We start from the raw sequence: 16,660 nt of genomic DNA, 5'->3' as shown, positions 1-16,660 counted from the left end.
CCCCTCGTCGGAGAGGATCAGAAACCAGAAAATAGCCCAGGTTATTTCCTTTGTCATTTCTGCAAATAACCTTTTCCCTCCAAATGGAAGTACAATATAGCCATCTAATCCACTCTCAGTAGAAGAAAGTCCGAGGTTTACCATGTAATGGATTTTAAGAGGCCTTCGCTTGGGGGGAAAAGAGAAGCATCATTACCCACGGAGTCTCTTACTTTTGAAACCTATACGCGGTTTGAAGATAATCGGTTCTTTGGGTGAACGGGAGCACCGCTATTGTGAGCGGGCAAGGCAGAAACACACCGCCGCCCGAACGCGTGAGTGCCCAGCGGGTCGCTACTTCCAAACTCATAGACGCCGTTAAGCCTTTAAACACCGTGGTGGACTTTGAAGGTGCCGATGCATTCAAGTGGTACGGCGCGCATGATTGGTTGGGCGTGGATAGACTTGCCCTGTCACGGCGAATCAAATCACTTGTCATTGACGTCTTTTGTTGGCTGCTCTGATACTTCTAGAAGATAGACGTTCTTTCATCATCAGTTTCAACTCGGGCTTCAAGTCGACAACATCTCATCAAAACGATCCTTAGGGAATTTACATCTACTGCCTATAATTATTCTTGCTAGTTTCTTGTTAATTTGCCATCATGTATGCCGGATGGATTTTCCACTTCATCCTATCGATGTCTTTGCTGGCTGCGATTGGAGGACAATTGTTTGACCGTGGATGGTAAGTACCTTTAAATATTTTGATTTAATTTAATTTTGCTAATTAAATATACAGCACGGCGCTTGCCGAACTTTTTTGGATCATCTTTTTTCCTTTTACGAACGGACCATGAACTTTCCAAGAAAGCAATCATGTTTTAATGAAGCAAGATGGAATTTCTTATTAAAGTTCCAACAAAAATTGAACATACACTCACATAATTATTGTCACTCATTATCACATTTTAGTCCGAATCTTACTGGTCATTAAGTTGACACAAGAACATTTTCTTTGGTGGAGAAAACTGTAGGCCCTATTTGTAAATCAAAAACTTATTTCGGTTGTTTCAACCAAGATTACGGACAAGATTTTAACATGCTGAACATTTTTTCCTGCGACTCACACCACAACGAGTTGAGCCTCAAAAATATTGTTAAAGTCATTATGGTTTCCTATGGTTCATGACACTATAGAGCAAACAGGAATTCTTTCTGCGACTAAGTTTGTCAGTTTCCGCCAATCTGTACATCCATTACAAAGTAATTTTTTTGTTAATCCTCGGACGGAAACGAAGACATTATGTAAACGCCAATTTAACTTTGAATTGTGAACATTATCTTAAACTTTCAATCATCTTTTTTTTAAATTCCAGGTCGCCCGCCAGCAACCTCCTCATCTCCGGTTCCAAAGTAAGTAACAAAAATATTCTCTTCAATTCTCGAAATTTCGTGTCACGTCCTTTCCATTTTTGTTCTTCCCCCATAGTTCAACCGAACGAGCTTCTAAAAAACCCTTACAGTGGGTACTGCTCTACACTTAAACAAATCCATAGTGTTCCTTTGAAAAGTTGTGTGTTTGGTTTTTCTCTTGAAAACTCATCTTCATTTCCCCTCGAGGTAAGATTTAAAGGACAGTACTCTAAACCTGACAGGATGTGACATGTTCCCCAAGGATGGCCTCTTTTGTCCCCTAATGTGTCTATTTTTCTCAGGCATTTCCAGACGGTGTTTGACCCCCCTCAGCACCCACTCAAAAAGACTTTCTTGAAGAATCTAAGACTGTAGAATCAATCTCACATAAGAACAACCTACATTCGTCATAAGTACTCCCCGAAGGCAAAGTTTAGAGCACTACCCGTGACTCATTTTTATAAACCCATCTCACAAACCGATCACAACAAAACTTCACTCAAACCCCTATACCAAAATGAACATCCCTTTAGTCAAAGTTTGTATGAACCCCCCCCCCCCCCCCCCAGCGTGGGGTCATGTTTTTTTTCAATAAGATTATTTGTAAACCGGGGGTGGAACTTTAACAAGTTTCCAAACAACCTTTTACTTTGATTGTCCACCTCTTCTTTACATCAAGGGTCAGTTAATTAATACTCAGTTGAAAAGGAAACATCAATCATTAACTACCACCCACCCGACAGGTTCAAAACCGATCGGGTAATTCGTTGTGGTGGCGGTCCAAAGATCTTTAGTAATCAGTAAATTAGCTGACCGTACTGACAAAATAAGGGCTTTGTTTGGCCTGGTTGGATTGGGTGGGGATTAAGTCGATGAACCATGGGTTTCTTCATGTCGCGGTGAGTCAAAGGTTCCAAGCCTGGCATTCTGGCTTCGTTTTCACCATAGAGGAGGGACCCACAGTCCCTTTCACTATGGTTTCACATTACTCATCAACCAGGGTGGACTTAATGCTGTAATTGAATCCAATTCATGAAAAGAGCGCCAAGAAATTTCCCTTTTATGGCAACGAACTTTTTCAGACATAACTTTCTTCAAGAGACGATTTTGTCATTACACACTTTCTACGAAATAGGAACGTAAAAAACACACAGATAGTTCAGACACTTTTTCAAAGGCTAAGGAATCAGTTAACCGTGCGTCCCCATTGGGTTAGCTTTGTAATTTTACAAAAACGTAGCAAAGACAAGATAGTATTAGTTAGTCTTCGAGTGTCAAAGCGTCATCCCAAATCATTTGCATTTTATATATTGGTCATTTTGGTTTGTCATCTGATCGCAATGATCACCTTTTGCAACGTCAGTTATTTATTTGAGCAAACGAAATCCCCACTTTCTATAACTTATCTTAATCATGTTTTTTCTTTGTTTTTCCAACCAGAGTATTCAGCGATACATCACGTATTCCGACAGCGTGAGTGCCGGGGCCGTCACAGCCATGAAGGAGTGCCGTCGAAGGTTCCTTTGGGACCGGTGGAACTGTCCAGAGGGATCGCTAGCTCTCCTGAACGAACCACTCCGTAAGTACGCTCAGATTTTTCAGTAAATGAGTTTGACTCTTCCCATACATTTTCGAAAGACTACACGGACCAACACCAAGAACATCGCAACTCTACAACCATGGAAACTTTCCCCTCAAGTCCATGTAGCCTAAAAAAAAAATACCAAACCTTTTTGTATACATATATTTACTGTTTCCACAGCAATAAGTTTTAAAGTGTAAATCTTTAGTGAGAATTTGTTGACTTTCTAAAACATTTATTTATCGTCTGTGTGCATCTAAAATAGAACGTCCCCGTTTTTATTTACTGATTCCAGTAGTTTAATGTGTCACCTTGGGTAATTGTCAACGACCAGTATCCCAACATTTTATGCATAACATGAGCAATCTGTGAAAGTTTTTGTTCTTGGTCACCGAACGAGAAGGGGAATAATGGAATGAAAAAAGACACTTTTGCACAATTATTGTGTGTGCTTCCAGTCAGTTGCTTGAAAAAGGCTTTTCATATTCAAACATTTTAAGAGAGAAATACCTCTTTCTAACTCGTTTCTCACAATTTTTTTACACTAGTCAAAGGCTTCCTCCTTACCAGATAAAGCTTCAAGTGAAGTTGCCAAGCCAGAACTCTAAGGAGTCATGTTTTAACTTTGTTTTGTATTTACCGTTCTTCCTTTGCAGCGACCAGAGAGATGTCTTTTGTCCACGCCATTAGCTCGGCAGGGGTCATGTACTCGCTGACCCGGAACTGCTCCTTGGGTAACTTCGAAAACTGCGGCTGTGACGAGGCCAAGAGAGGGGGCAAAGAAGGTAAGGATTGTTAACTTAAAAGGAAAAATATTTAGTTGGCATGTTATTTGGACACAATTGCTATCTGTCAAAGACCAGTTTTATCAATGGTGTATCCCAACAAAATGTGAAGCATATCATTCTTGTGAAGCTAGAGCTTAGTACCGAGACGGTTCTTTACCTTTACAACTAAGTTGCTTTTTACCAAGTTTCCTGACGAAGCAATTAAAAATGTTTTTCATTAATGAGGAAATTAAGTTCAAAATCTTGTTGAATACCAATCTTGTGTGCACAGTGACGTCATCACATAATTTTTGATCGCATAATACCATTGTGTTTAACCAACGCAATGGACGTTAAACAAGTATGTTCATAATCTCCGTAAAAACTTGTTTCCATGTCCTGTGATGTATTTTGTTTTCATTTTAACTCAAATAAAACTCCACATTATTTCCCTCAGGTGGTGATGGTTGGCAGTGGGGTGGCTGCAGTGACAACATCAAGTTTGGCGAGAGGATCTCAAAGGTGTTCGTAGATGGGATGGAGCAGGGGGAGGATGCGCTGGCCTTGATGAATCTGCACAACAATGACATCGGTCGAAAGGTAAGACTCGTTTCAGTCCCTCGGAAGAAATAACCCCTCTTGTCTGCAGTGAATTCCAGGCTTTTTCTTTCCGATGGCCTAAACATTCTGAACGAACGGCGTATGGATTTAAGCCTAAGGTCCTCTACAATTGTCAACATGTATGCTAAAGAATGACAAGTTAAGTTTGTGACACCTTTAAAAGACTGTCCCCCACTAAGTGGGGCTTAGTGATCAAAATTGGTCATGAAAGTATTAAGTATTTGTGTGTGGAATTTTTCTCTAAATTTATAGACATTTTTTATGTAAAGAAAATCATCATACACGACCTTGTATGCATGTAGTTCTGAGGCGGACGAATGGTTCGGTCCAGAGTTTGAATTGACTGCTCCGATTTGAATAATAAGCAACATGCAAGCAAATAAACAACTTATCTATTTGACCGTAATTTGACACATTTTCTTCGTTAACCACTGGCTGAAATATTTTAAATGAATATCACTTATTGCTGAGTATTGGTTGTAAGCAAAAGCGCGCAAGGAAACAAAGTTTTATAGTGTTATTAATTTTGGCTGTGACTAATTTTACCCCCTTTTCTTCCTTATCACAGGCTGTTCGTCAGACCCTCAACCGTCGCTGTAAATGTCATGGTGTCTCCGGTAGTTGCTCCATCCAGACCTGCTGGGATCAACTCGGTGCCTTTGACATCATCGGCGAGGCCCTTCGCAAACGCTACGAAACGGCTGTGTTGGTAGACTACATCAACGGCAACCTCTTCCCCACCGACATCAAACCCAAGGAAGCCAAGGACGCCGAACCTGTAGACAAGAGTGACCTAGTCTTCCTCGAGCTGTCGCCTAACTACTGTCAGCTCAACTCTACCATCGGTGCTGTAGGGACCTTAGATCGGGAATGCTTGCGTGGACGAGGAGGTGATGAAGTGACTGAATGGGAGGCTAGAAGCTGCAAGCGGCTCTGTACATCGTGCGGACTTGGTGTGAGGCGGACGAAAGTCGTAGTCTCGTCCAGTTGTAACTGTAAATTCCATTGGTGTTGTGAGGTTCAGTGCGAGACATGCACGCGGGAAGTTACCAAGCTGACATGCGCACGGAAGAGCGAGACTAGAACCAGACGTTAGCGCCCTCTTGTGGCAAAGAACTCTTAGGATTTGCCAACTTTATTTTTTGATTAACTCAATGTTATTATGGAGCCTCCAGTTCTGGTACTTTATTGATTTTTGTAAATATGTACATTTTTATAGACCGATTAATTACTATTAAATGTAAACAACTCCTGTTGATATTCCGTTAGGAAAATTTTACATTCGCATGACCACAAATTCATTCTTCATAAGTTAAACTTTCGCAAAGTATTTGTACATTGAAACTTAAATTACATTTTTTTTTCAAACCAAACATTAATTTTGGTTTTTTACCCATACACCGATGTGTACACTCAGTACTTTTCCAAAGCAAACATCTTAACAACTTTTCAAGACTTTTAAAGTAAGCATTCACTTTAGAATTTCATTGTTGTGCACGTGTATTGTTGTTTACAATAAAATGTTAGAAAACAAAGTCAGTTTCAGTTGTTATTATTATGTTTTAAAAGGGTGTTTCCTTAAAGTTTAGGTAGTAAACTTGGGCAAATACACGTACAATATACAATTTTTGGTAGATAGTTTGGCATTTCTACAAGACTCTGGTTTAAGATGCTACTACACACCGGTTGTGTACGTAGTTGGGCATTATTACAATGCGACGGTTAGGGGTTCCAAGTTGGGCATTTCTACAGACCGGTTATAGGTTCCACGTTGGGCATTACCACCCACCGGTTATAGGTTCCTAGTTGGCAATACTACCCACCGGTTATGGCTACCTGTCGGGCATTTGTACACACCGGTTGTGGGTAACTAAACTGCGCCAATAAAGTATCTAAACACTTACAAATGGTCAGATATATCGGAACCTGAAATAGTATGCCAAAAAATAATTATTCATTTCTATTCACCGTTAATTTCTGCACATTTTGACACATCTTATGTTGCGCTACGATGTTGTTTGGTGGATTTATGGGCACTTGAGTGGCTTAAGGTCGAATTTTAAAAGTTGCAAAAGCCCCTATTCGAGCTAAATCGTTGTATTGTGACGAGTAAGATCAGCGTTTCTTTTGCCCGCCTTTTATAAATGATTTGTTTGTCGCGTTTAGGATAAATCGGTTGCAATGAACATCAGCAATAATTGTCAGTAACCAAGCAAAGGGGTCAAAGATGGGAGGCATACAACAAAATGGGTTAAGAGCCAGAATCCCTGATTATGGTAAGACAGGGAAAGGTGTTTCAAGATAACAGGAAAGATGGCTCAACTGACCAAACAGGAAAGAGGACAGATCGTTGGTTTGATAGAAGCCGGTATGTCGATTCGAGCTGCAGCTCATCAAGTTGGAACGTCACCAGCGACGGTCAGTAAAATGGTGGAATGGCTACCAAGCTCAGGGAAATGTGGACAACCTGCCAATGAGTGGCCGCCCGAGTGTGACTTCTGCAGCAGAAGAAAGTGAACAAGTCCATCAAGCCTGACACCACTCTCGAGGGATTGCGACGCACCCTGATCAGGAAATGGCAGGGGATTGACCAGGGACAGATCAGATGTCTCGTTTGGAGTATGAGAAGACGACTCCTTGCCGTTAACAGTGATGGAGGACACACCAAGTATTGAGACAGGATATCAGCAGTTTTAGAGTTAAAGATACGGCCATAAACTTCCTGGTCAAGTAAACGAAACGAGTTTGTGTCTTTTGTCTTGATTTTGTCTGTGTGTGATGCTTGTGTGAGTTCCCTTCTGGAATTGGGGTGAATAGGGGCTTTTGCAACTTTTGAAATTCGACCTTAAGCCACTCAAGTGTCCATAAATCCACCAAACAACATCGTAGCGCAACACAAGATGTGTCAAAATGTGCAGAAATTAACGGTGAACAAAAATGAATAATTATTCTTTGGCATACTAATTCAGGTTCCGATAAATCTGACTATTTGTAAGTGTTTAGATACTTTATTGGCGCAGTTTAGTTGGGCATTACAATACGACGGTTATGGGTATCTATAGTTGGGCATTACTACCCACCAACGGTTATGGGTTCCTAGTTGGGCATTACTTGTAAAGATGTGGGGTGTTTAAACGGTTGATAATACCTCAATATTTAGAACACGCTATGCGTTACTGATGTGGTGTGGATCTTTTGTTTTGGTTGTCATTTATTAGCTGTCAACTTTTAGTGTAACTTCTTATCGTGTCAACACACACTGGATATTGTGCTTCAGCTGTCACTGTATTCTGCAAAGTCCACAATCTTGCATTCTTGCTCCAGTAGGAGGCATCTCAGAAGGTGATCCATAGTTTGTGGCTCTGTCTTTATACATTATGCAGGTCGTCTTCAGAGTCTACGTATCCCCACTTCTTAATGGCGCGGCGTGATCATTCACCCCCGGGGAACGAGGTTGTGCACCATGCGGCACAAATGATATCCGAAAACAATCGGTTATAAACAGTTCCAGCTGGGCCCAATTTCATAGAGCTGCTTAAGCACAAAATTTTGCTTCAGCAAAAAATTCATTGCTTAGTAAAATCAGATTACCGGCCAAGACTCCACTCAATTGTTATGCTAAGTAAACAACAGCTAAATACTAGTCATAACCAATGTAAATTATATGGCATGTTTACAATAAGCGAGCTATTTTCGTGCTTAAGCAAATTTTTTGCTTAAGCAGCTCTATGAAATTGGCCCCAAGTCATTATCAACACCCCACGTGACGCGCTCTCCACCAATAGGAATAACGAAACTGTCTGACGTATTTATGAATATTAAATCACACCTTCTCGTTTAATGGCAGAGGTTTAAGTGTTTTATTAAGAACCAACTTCAGTTTGATTGAGACACTACTTTTTAGAACACGCTAAGTGTTCCTGATAAATTTAAACAAAAATCGTTCTATATTTAGCAGGGTTAACACTAAATTTCGTTTTAGAAATTTAATTGCTCTGCCGTATCAACAAGCAGAAACGAACTTGAATGAGAAGACAGAAATAATATTTCAAAACGCAATTTAATGTTATACAAGAAAGCAATGAGTAAGAAATGGACTTCGAAAGGAATAATGCATGCATTTGAATTCAAGAAGTGAATTAGCTTCTGCTAAGATTTGCAAGGAAAACCTATAAGAAAAATTCTTATAAGGCAAAGTTAAAGTCTGGTTTTTGGAACTGTTCGATTTGGTCACAATTTTCTTCGCCGGAAATCCACAGGAAGAATAATCCCTAATAGGAATGCACAATCTGAGAAGAGTAACCACGGTAACGCTTCTCAGATTCAAATTTGTGGCCATGACAACTGGCATCTTTTTACATAGCCACATTACTTCGAACTAAAAACTGTTCCAAAATGCTTTAAACAATGTACATGCGCTATCGGAAGCTGCTGTAGACTTCTAAAAGGTTTTTTTATTGTCATTTATTTTACCAAACGTATAGACGATGTGATCTGTGACATCACAAACAAAAGAGCCCTAGGCTGGACTTCCTGCCCGCAGGCATGATTTGTACACAGCCTAAAGGAACAAATAATATAAAAAAATATTTTATGGAGATTGCACTGTCTAATTCCTATCAACTTTTGATATGATCAAAGGGGGCGCATCTCAAAACTTGTCCAGCTTTTACTTGGTCAACTCTTGGGTTTATGTGGAAATTATGACACAAAATGTCAATTTTCCCATAGGACCAGTGTAGTATCTTGCCTGCCAGAATACTCCATAAATGTACAAGGTCACACTTGCTGTAAACAGACTTCACATGGTCTATACCTTGATTTTTAAACATAAACTTTCATCTAATTCACATCACTTTGCATGGTTTCCCATGCAGTTTTTTTCTTCGATGGAGTCTTCTCCGGTGTATATTTGAGAGTCAGTAAAGCAAGCTGGCTCTGCAATGGTTCATTTTCGTTCATTTCTTCAATTATTGCTTCGTCATCTTTCGTCCACCGAATGTACCGACATCGTTTCATCTCCTCAAACAATTCTCCATTTTCAACGTCGTCCATGTTTGCCACGTCTGGGTCGTCTACTTGCAGAGATTCCCGCCTAAAACTTCTGTAGGATTGTATCTGTTTCACCTCGTCGTGAAGTTGATCGAAGGCAGACATATTCATGAGCTGCTTGCTGGCCCTGCGCATTCGGGGAGTCTTGCGCAAGGAGGACGAAGCGGTCTGTTGCATCAACGTTGAGGAGGAGCGCGTGTCCATTTTGGCGGGCGTTTTGATACCGCGCGTTTCGGGGATGAACGGGGCTGCTGCGAACTTACTTGGCGATTTAGAGGGCGTCGTGGCACGGGACATCCCTGCTGCTGATTTGGCGGGCTTTTGTTGTGCACTTTCATCCACGCGTATTGAAGGTGCTGGCATCACACCCTTTGTTTTCATGCGTGTCACGTGGTTTTTCATCTGTATTTTGTACATGTCCAGATAGTTGGTTTTCAGTACTTTACTTTTAGATTCGTATTTCTGTTCGATGATTGTGTCACACTGAGTCCCGATGCTCGTCTGAGGGCGCTTTTTCCTCGGTTTGGTTCTCTGAGAGGAATAATACAAGGGGCTCGATTGAGGGCGTATGCCTAATTTCCTCATCACCATTCTGACTGACTCCTCGGCTGCGGAACTATCTGCAACCGTAGAGAACCCGTCTGTCTCGATGGGTTTCTTTTGGGATGCCTCCTCCTGAGATCCCTCTAACGCACCAAGTCCTCCGACATGGTCTCCTACTTCCGGTTTCTCAGCCGTTTCTTCTCCGGTTGTTTCTAGTCTTTGTTCCCAGTCGTTCAGAACCTTTCGATAGTGTCTAATCTGAACCTGGTCAGGGGTCATTGTCGACAGTTTCCTTTTAGAGATCCTGCTATACTCTTTAGGCGGTTGGTGTTTTTCTCTGATTGGCTCTGCCGCATACTGCCGTTGGATGACCCTCTTTTTGGGTAGGAGGGAGGCTAGCTCGCCCGGGGTAGGTAAGGTGGTTGCTTTGGGCCGTGACGACAGATAAGACGGCAAGCCTTCTGTCTTCTCCAACCTGGGCACCGGGCAAGCTTTATCGGTCACTTTCCAAATTCCCTCGTGCGCCTTCCGTATCCTCAAATCGCGATCTTTCTCCAGAATCTTGACGACAGTTTTCAGCTTCGTCTCCTGCGTTCGGTTCTGCATCTGTGCCTTCACGAAGATGCGACTCGAGCGGGATTTCAGTTTATCTAACAATCGTCGGTAGTGACGCTCCGTGCTGCCCTGGCCGTCCGTCATTATGTCTGGTGGTATATTCACGTGAGAAACAACGAGAACACGCTAGCACACGTGTACGTCCATATAGGTGGTGCTTTTGTTTCAAGTCTTTGCTTTTTGTTCAAAGTATCGCATCACTCCACAGTTGCATCAAGAATCTGAAAACAAACAAAAGTAGACACATTGTAACTCCACATACTAGCAGTTTCATATCTTTACAGTACACTTCCATGATAACCCAACAAAATGGCGTCTGAAATATGAAACACTGACACCAGAGTTTCGCTTCAACCCAACGTGTTTACGTTTGATCACTGGGGTTGATGTTGTCTATACAATACAATGAAGTATAGGTACGTTACTTACTTAACAAAAGACTTGAATGAATGGAAAACCGGCACCAGCAAACAACTTAATTGAGTCATAAAAATACAATGGCGGTCGGGGATGCTCATCCCAAAGCTAGTTCACATGGAAAGCACGTGTGCGTGTATTCTTAAGTATACTTTAACAGTTAAGTACACAACATCTCTGGAGGTTTTTTAAGTGTTATTGGTGCTAATTTACGAGTTTGTGCGATGGGCTCTGTAACAAAATCACTGTGGGTTAAAAAGTCACGGATCGACGTTGTCTAGCCAAACTCCAAGGTTGTTAAGTTAATCCTATTTCATCACTGAACAGGATTAAAGGATTGAAATGTGGAACAAGGCCGATGTTCATGGATACGTTTGTGAGGAACTACTGAGGCATTTGATTAGTCAAGACGGTCTTGGGTTTAATTGAAGACGTTGTCAAAACTTGATCCTTTTCTGAGAATTTTACTGTTGCGATGGGACTTCCACACGACCGGTTGTTGACCAAGATAATAAAGAGTAAATAATGATATAAAATTGTTACCATTGAGTGAGACGTTAACTTTTATGGTGGCATTATGATTTTATAACAAGATAAGGTTGCAAGAGTTTTTTTAAAGCCATTATACACTTTCGGTACAGAACAAAAAAAGTTCACAGATTTACAAATAACTGACAGGGTTTACAGAAGGTAATGGTGAAAGACTTCCCTTGAAATATTATTTCATGAAATGCTTTACTTTTTGAGAAAACATTAAAACAATATAAATTCTCGATAGCGAGAATTGCGAATTATTTTGAACACATATCATGACACGAGGAAACGTGCGGAAACAAGGGTGGGTTTTCCCGTTATTTTCTCCCGACTCCGATGACCGATTGAGCCTAAATTTTCACAGGTTTGTTATTTTATAAAAAGAAGTTGTGATACACGAAGTGTGGGCCTTGGACAATACTGTTTACCGAAAGTGTCCAATGGCTTTATTAAGAGAGTATTTTGATCAAAATACGACAGCCCGTGTTCAAGTTATTTGAGTTTTTATTATTCTACCCGAGGGCCACACTCTTTGTAATATTATGCTACATGCCCACAAGTTTCCTGTAATTTTGTTTTATATTGAATTTAATTTCCAAGTATTTAAAGCAATCAAGATCCGCATGCAGATACATAAGGTCAACAATATTATCATAAACCTCAACAAAGGGGAAACCCAGCATACGAAGATTACAAAAATATTTCGCAATATCAAATCCGCTTAGATTATGATATTATTTACTTATAATATCAATTTGTCATTCATTATTATTCGTTTGCCATACAGCTGTAAATAAGCATGTTTTAGTCGTATCAAACTCACAAAAACAATTTCGAAAATGGTCTAATACTTTATAGAATGTAACAGACTAGTCTGGCAGGCGTTTGCTCAGTGGTTTCTGTCATGAAGTAATTTATATGCAGACTGGCATGTGTATAGAACAACTGGTTGTTGAACTTTAGTTGTGCTTCACTATACTTTTGAGCAAAGAGGGACATTTAAACAGAATGCAGAATGGTAGTTGTCTTAGTAATCACACAAAACATGAACACAGTCATTGACTATTTTGCCAGCTCTACCAATTATCCTGTATATACCTTTAACGCAGAATTCGACTGAATTTTCACAGATTTAATGTTTCATTTTTTTAATTTTTTTTTTATTTTTTTTTTTTTTGGGGGGGGGGTAACAGATTGTTGTTTTGTGTGATTTCCCTTGTGGTTTATTATTTGATGAAAATGAATTTCAATGTTTAACATTCGATCTGGCAAAACTCAAACGCAACAACGTGCAATCCATGTTTCCAGCACAAAATGTAGGGCCTACTTCATAGGGTCTTCCACCATTTTTCAGAAGATGAAGACCGACCGAAAAAACAAGCAGCGTTGATTTAGGACACCAATTTATTATTTCATATGACATTATGATGCTTGAGAGGTCAATGGAACAAACCAACAAAGACTACAGAAATAACTACACTATGACTTATGGCTATTTATGTTAGCCAGACGAGGTGTGTAATATCACACCCAAATAAAGGAATGTTTTACTTCCTCGAAGTTTGGGACTGCAAGGGGTATTCCCTTAAAGGGTATGATACTTTTTCCTAACAAAAAACACAATGTCCACAGATTTACATTAAACTTACACAGTTTAAAAATTATGATAGTAGAAAGCTTCCCTTGAAATTTTACTTACTGAGGTGCTGTAGGTTTTGAGAAATGAGTAAAAGTAATAATTTTCGTCTCAGTTTTAGCATGTAAAAACGTATTACAGGAACACGTTGCCTTAGATCGGACGAGTTGGTCTATACAAAGCGTTTGTAACCATTTTTTATAAAATGCATATGGTTAGAAAGATGTTTTAAAAGTAGAATACAATGATCCACACAAGTTTGCCTCGAAATTGCGAGGTTTGCCCTTTATTGTGCAACCCAACACGGTCGGCCATTTATGGGGGTCAAAATTTTGACTCCCATAACTGGCCGACTGTGTTAGTCGACGAGGTAAACGGAAAACCGTGCAATTTCGAGGCATGTTTGTGTGGATCATTGTATTCTACTTTTACATCTTTATACCCATGTGCATGTCATAACAAACGGTTACACACGTTTTCAAAGACCAACTCGACCGATCCAAGGCAACGTGTTCCTTTAAATAGAATGGTAGTTGTCTTAGTGGATCACATAAAACATGAACACAGTAATTGATTATTTTGCCAGCTCTACCAATTATCCTGTATCTTTAACGCAGATTTAATGTTTCATTATTTATTTATTTTTTATTTTATTTTTTCTCGGGGGGGGGGGGGGGGGTCACATATTGTTGTTTTGTCAATATTTAACATTCGATCTGGCCAAACTGAAATGCAACAAAGTGCAATCCATATTTCCAGCACAAAATGTAGGGCCTACTTCATAGGGTCTTCCACCATTTTTCAGAAGATGAAGACCGACCGAAAAACAAGCAGCATTGATTTAGGACACCAATTTATTATTTCATATGACATTATGATGCTTGAGAGGTCAATGGAACAAACCAACAAAGACTACAGAAATAACTACACTATGACTTATGGCTATTTATGTTAGCCAGACGAGGTGTGTAATAGAACACCCAAATAATGGAATTTTTTTACTTCCTCGAAGTTTTGGACTGCATGGGGTATTCCCTTAAAGGGTTATGTGCTTTGTGTAGGACAAATTAATAACAGAATATCTACAGATTTACACTAAACTTACATCGTATTTAGATTATGATGGTAGAAAGCTTCCCTGAAAATATTAGTTGCTGAGGTGCTGTAGTTTTTGAGAAATGAGTAAAACAGTGTCATGAAAATAATTTTCGTCTCAGTGAACATGAGACGAAGATTATTTTAGCATGTAAAAACGTATTTTCATGACTCAGTTATTTTACTCATTTCTGAAAAAAACTACAGCACCTCAGCAACTAATATTTTAAGGTACGCTTTCTACTGTCATTGTCTTCAAACGGTGCTGTCAGTTTTATGTAAATCTGTGGACATTGTGTTTTGTGTTACAAAAAGTACCCAAATCCTTTAAAGCGATGTCATTAAAGGCATCGGGGTGGATTTCACAAAGGTAGTCCTAACTTAGGACTAGTCCTAGGCAATGCTAGGAGATAGGACCAGTCCTAAGTTAGTTTGAGTTACTGGTCCTAACTTAGGACCAGTCCTATCTCTTAGCATTGCTTAGGACTAGTCCTAAGTTAGGACTACCTTTGTGAAATCCACCCCAGGACACATTATTGGTAACTGTTAGAGACTAGTGGTGTATAGGCTAATATTATACGCATAAACAAACCAATCTGTGAAAATGTTGACTCAATTCATCGATGCAAGAGAATAATGACAGAAAAATACCCTTTTTGCACAAATTAATGTGTGCGCTTTCAAATGCCTAAAATTTCAGTCCTGATGTCTTTTAATATTTGAGTGAGAAACTAGCTCTGTCTAAAAAAAAAAACACGTTTACTTCAGAGGGAGCAGTTTCTCACACTGTTTTATACTACCACCATATTTCTATTGTCCGTTATCAAGTACGTTGTGATGCTCACAATTATGTAATGTGTAATTACCAATATTGTCCACTACATTTAATAATCACCCTTCAAATTCTACCCCAGTGCAATTCGAAGTTCAAGATTGGGGACAAGTTGATAGCTTTCTTACCTTTGTTTTGACGATGGTGTCAGTAGTAGAACTACGTCATCAGCATGTGCAAGGTAGCTTCAGAACTGCGTTGTCTCATCACCAGTTAAACCGACTTATTATTTCCCTATCCACCAAAGCTGTTATAATCTATCATTACAGGTGGCGTTATCACAAACCCATATCAGATTCGAGTTCGTTTTTTTCTCGCTATTGATAAAGCAAATCCCACCTCCGGGTTGCTAACTGCGATTTACCTGCATCCGAGCAACGGCAATAAGAGTAGAGTAGAGAGTGAGACAGTTATAACATCGCACTCCACGGCATGCAAACAGCACACGTTATGATGTTGATTAAAACAATCAAACACAGGCAGAGAGAGCGGGTCCAACTTGGCAAACTGAAGTAGACAAGTCACCTAGGCGTTTGAAGAAGACACGAGCGTTCTGACAACCTAACGTTTCCTTATTTATTCCGGGAAAACATTAGCTCCTTAGGGACGAACTGCTGTGTGCAAGGGCTAAAGGGTTAGCGCTGTCGTACATGGGGGCAGGCAGCAGGCAGTGTGACTGTGAGTGTACCAGAAAGAGCGTTCGATTGTGACTTGTTTATATGGAATTGATGTTGCGATGTTCTTCTTTTGTCCATCTCGGCCCCCCATCGCTTAGGGCCGAGGGCGACTTGATAAAGATAATCAATATCAATGTATTGAGATCGGGATCGTTCTTGAAAAAGGTGAATTCCAACCGATCTGCTCATTAATTATTCATAAATTGATTACCATTGCTAGAAGAGAAACCAATTTGCATGTAACTGTCTATAGTAGTTGAGTTGCATGTAAGATATTGTGTTTATCAATGAGGCCCTGTGAATAATTTAAGAGCTCATAAGAATGAAACCGTTCATTCTTACTATTCACACCATGCAAAGCTTCAAACATCACAGGGCTCATGTTTTACGTCAGAAATAAATAGAAGTGACAGCCTCAACTTTTACGTATTTTTTTATCCTAATCTGGGAAAAGTTTCCGCATGGCGCCACCACTTTTTCATTCGAAATGAAATATATAGTATCTAATTTACCTCAATGAGATATCCCTTTTTGTAAAAATGAGTGAAAAAGTGGTGGCGCCATACGGAAAGTTATCCACGATCAATCCAAACGCATCATGTTCGTACACAATCACTTATCGATCATTAAAGACACTGGATAGTACTTCTCACTTGGTGTGTCTCAATATATGCATAAAATATCAAACCTGTGAAAATTTGAGCTCAATTGGTTGTCAAAGTTGCGAGATAATAATGAAAGAAAAAACACCATTGTCACACGAAGTTGTGTGCGCTTAGATGGTTGATTGCGAGACCTCAAATTCTAAACTTGAGGTCTCGAAATCAAATTCGTGGAAAATTACTTCTTTCTCGAAAACTATGGCACTTCAGAGGGAGCCGTTTCTCACAATGTT

At 39.9% G+C, this 16,660-nt stretch overlaps 2 protein-coding genes across 2 annotated transcripts; one reads left to right on the top strand and one right to left on the bottom strand.

Moving 5' to 3' along the window:
* The first annotated feature begins 551 nt into the window (after positions 1 to 551).
* Positions 552 to 5,883, top strand: LOC139952928 (protein Wnt-8c-like). Its single transcript, XM_071952252.1, has 6 exons — positions 552 to 726; positions 1,358 to 1,394; positions 2,835 to 2,973; positions 3,633 to 3,761; positions 4,201 to 4,343; positions 4,933 to 5,883. Exons 1-6 carry the CDS (start codon positions 644 to 646, stop codon positions 5,458 to 5,460), a joined length of 1,059 nt encoding a protein of 352 aa, XP_071808353.1. The 5' UTR covers positions 552 to 643; the 3' UTR covers positions 5,461 to 5,883.
* Positions 5,884 to 8,214: 2,331 nt separating this feature from the next.
* Positions 8,215 to 15,765, bottom strand: LOC139952925 (uncharacterized). The gene is made up of 2 exons (XM_071952248.1): positions 15,217 to 15,765; positions 8,215 to 10,795 (listed from the first exon to the last, which is right to left on the bottom strand). The coding sequence occupies exon 2, from the start codon at positions 10,656 to 10,658 to the stop codon at positions 9,207 to 9,209; it is 1,452 nt and encodes a 483-aa protein (XP_071808349.1). The 5' UTR covers positions 10,659 to 10,795; positions 15,217 to 15,765; the 3' UTR covers positions 8,215 to 9,206.
* Between the last annotated feature and the right edge of the window lie 895 nt (positions 15,766 to 16,660).

Source organism: Asterias amurensis, chromosome 21 (assembly GCF_032118995.1).
Source record: "Asterias amurensis chromosome 21, ASM3211899v1".
Classification (NCBI taxonomy): domain Eukaryota; kingdom Metazoa; phylum Echinodermata; class Asteroidea; order Forcipulatida; family Asteriidae; genus Asterias; species Asterias amurensis.
This window is presented reverse-complemented; position numbering and strand designations above follow the sequence as displayed.